At 51.0% G+C, this 2,474-nt stretch overlaps 1 protein-coding gene across 1 annotated transcript; it reads left to right on the forward strand.

The window, feature by feature from the left end:
- Positions 1-852: 852 nt before the first annotated feature.
- On the forward strand, positions 853-2,344 carry zfp36l1a (zinc finger protein 36, C3H type-like 1a). The gene has a single exon (XM_035674628.1). The coding sequence runs from the start codon at positions 868-870 to the stop codon at positions 2,023-2,025; it is 1,158 nt and encodes a 385-aa protein (XP_035530521.1). The 5' UTR covers positions 853-867; the 3' UTR covers positions 2,026-2,344.
- The last annotated feature ends 130 nt before the right edge of the window (positions 2,345-2,474 follow it).

Here is a 2,474-nt window from a genome sequence, read left to right on the forward strand (position 1 = left end):
TGTTTTGTCTTGTTTTGTTTGTTTGACTTCCGGCTTATTTTTGTATGTTGTGTGTGTCGCCACGTCTAAAAACGTTCACCCCCTTCCCCTTACGGCGTTGTAAACTGCCTCCAGAAGTGTAACTTTTAACGGTTACTTTTGTTGTTGTTTGTCTGTGCCACATCAGCTGTGGGTTTAACGGTTAAATAGTTGTACGCAGCGGCTACAGCGCAGTTTCAGTGGCGAACGGCCGTTACTTTCAGTTAATTCATGCTATCTTTCTTTAAATGAGGGCAGTTTTGCGCCACTTTTTTTTTTTTTTTTTATAATGCTCCTCACAAAGCAGCCACATGCTCAATAATCATTGACCAGAGCCTTGCTTGTACCTTCTTTTTTTTTTTATTATTATTACTTTTTTTACTGTTGCACCTATAAACCCGTTTTATTTAAACGATTTAACCGTTTGGACATAACTTCCCAACGGCTGTACGGTTAGCTAACGCCACGCGCTGTTGCCGTTTGCATACACGTCCATGTTTTCAGTGTCAAGATTTCTTCACATTTGACTCTCTGGCAGCTTTTTTAACACTCATGTAAATCAGTGACTAAACCCGCCATCTCCTCCACACTCTGTTGGACGTGGACTGAAAAAGCAGATGAGGTTTTTTTTTTTTTTTTCTCCCTTGTAATTTTCAGCAGGATGCTTTGCCACTTTATCTTTCAAATGATGCAGCCCCCTTTTGTAGCCACTAGCAGCCCGCTGGCCTCTCATGTGCTGCTGCTCCATTTACTAAACAGGCACACATTCCTCACCAGGGCAACTTGCCAAACCAGCTGCTGTTCTATAGGCCTGTATCCGCTCATGTCAGAGCCAAAAAGAACACAGTCATGCATGAGGAGGCTGTGGGTTTGCTCTCGCTCCTTAAACTGTCGGTGTTTTGTGGAATATGTGTTAATGATATGTGTTTCTTTGTGTCTCTGCAGAACAACAAACTGCTCAGCTACAACAACAACCTGGGTGCTCCCCATCCAATGTCTGTCCCTTGCACTGGCACCAATGTGCCCCTCTCCAGCCCCGCCGGAGCCCTGCTGGACAGGAAGGCGGTGGGATCTCCCTCCGTGGGGGGCGTGTACCAGCGGCGGCACTCTGTCAGCAGCACAAAGTTCAGCCAGAACCAGTTTCTGAACAGCCTGAAGGCAGCGGACCACTCCTCACTCATCTCAGGTGTTGGCAACGCCAGCAACAACAAGGAGAACCGCCTGCGAGACCGCTCCTTCTCTGAGACTGGCGAGAGGCTCCTCAACAAGTGCCTGGGCCCCGCCAGCCCCACCAACGGCGGCAGCCAAGTGAACTCCAGCCGTTACAAGACGGAGCTTTGCAGGCCCTTCGAGGAGAACGGTTCCTGCAAGTACGGCGACAAATGCCAGTTTGCTCACGGGATCCATGAACTGCGCAGCCTGAGCCGCCATCCCAAATACAAAACTGAGCTGTGCCGCACCTTCCACACCATCGGATTCTGCCCGTACGGGCCTCGCTGCCATTTCATCCACAATGCCGAGGAGCGCCGTGGACCCCCCCAGCAGTCCTCCCCTCTTAACTCTTCCAACAAGATGGAAAGGCCTCGGCTGCAGCACAGCTACAGCTTCGCAGGCTTCTCCAGCTCAGTTGGGCTGAGGGACAGCCCCACCTCCGTCACCCCTCCACCCATGTTCTTCCCCGATGAGGTCCCCGACTGGCCCAGCAGTAACCCCTTCACCTACTCCAGCCAGGAGCTGGCCAACCTGTTTGGGCCCAGCCTCAGTGCCGGCCCTGTAGGCACAGAGCCCAACACCCCTGCACCCACTTCTCCAACGCCTTACTATTTCAGACCCATGTTGGAGTCCCCTCAGATGTTCGAGTCTCCCTCCAGCCCTCCCGACTCTCTGTCAGACCAAGAGGGCTACCAGAGCAGCTCTGGAGGCAGCCTGAGTGGCTCTGAGTCCCCCACGCTGGACACCACCCGCCGCCTCCCCATCTTCAGCCGCCTCTCCATCTCTGATGATTAGACTGCACGTATCCACCAGTGACTTAAAGTTCGATGACACAAAGAGAACACGGCACTCCCCTCTACCTCTGCCCCCCGGTTGTCCTGAAGCGTCCCCCGTCTTCCCTTTACACAAGACACCGTGTTTAGTTCCACGTTAGCATTGTGAGGATGTAGTCAATTAAGGGAACTGTCGACTCAAATGATCATTTCACCCCTGCCTGTCCGCACAGCGAGATTTAAAAAAACAAAAACGTACCCTGCCATGTGTCATAGTGCCAAAAAAAGGAGAGGAAATTGAACAATGAAAATCATGAGAACAAGAATTGACTGTTTTGCCAGGTGCCACTTGTTTATTTTTTATTTTTCTTTTCTTTTCTTCTTCATTTTGTTCTTTGAATGTGTAGCAGCACAAGTGGCCTTGGAAAGGGGAGTGCATTGCACTATCCCCCCCACCCCCCTCTTCCCTCC

The sequence above is a fragment of the Morone saxatilis genome, unplaced genomic scaffold, assembly GCF_004916995.1.
Source record: "Morone saxatilis isolate NCDOM2014 unplaced genomic scaffold, NCSU_SB_2.0 Contig3, whole genome shotgun sequence".
In the NCBI taxonomy this organism is placed as follows: Eukaryota; Metazoa; Chordata; class Actinopteri; family Moronidae; genus Morone; species Morone saxatilis.

Excerpts from the sequence above, each read along its gene's own strand:
- zfp36l1a (XM_035674628.1), top strand. The coding sequence starts at position 868 with ATGCATGAGGAGGCTGTGGGTTTGCTCTCGCTCCTTAAACTGTCGGTG.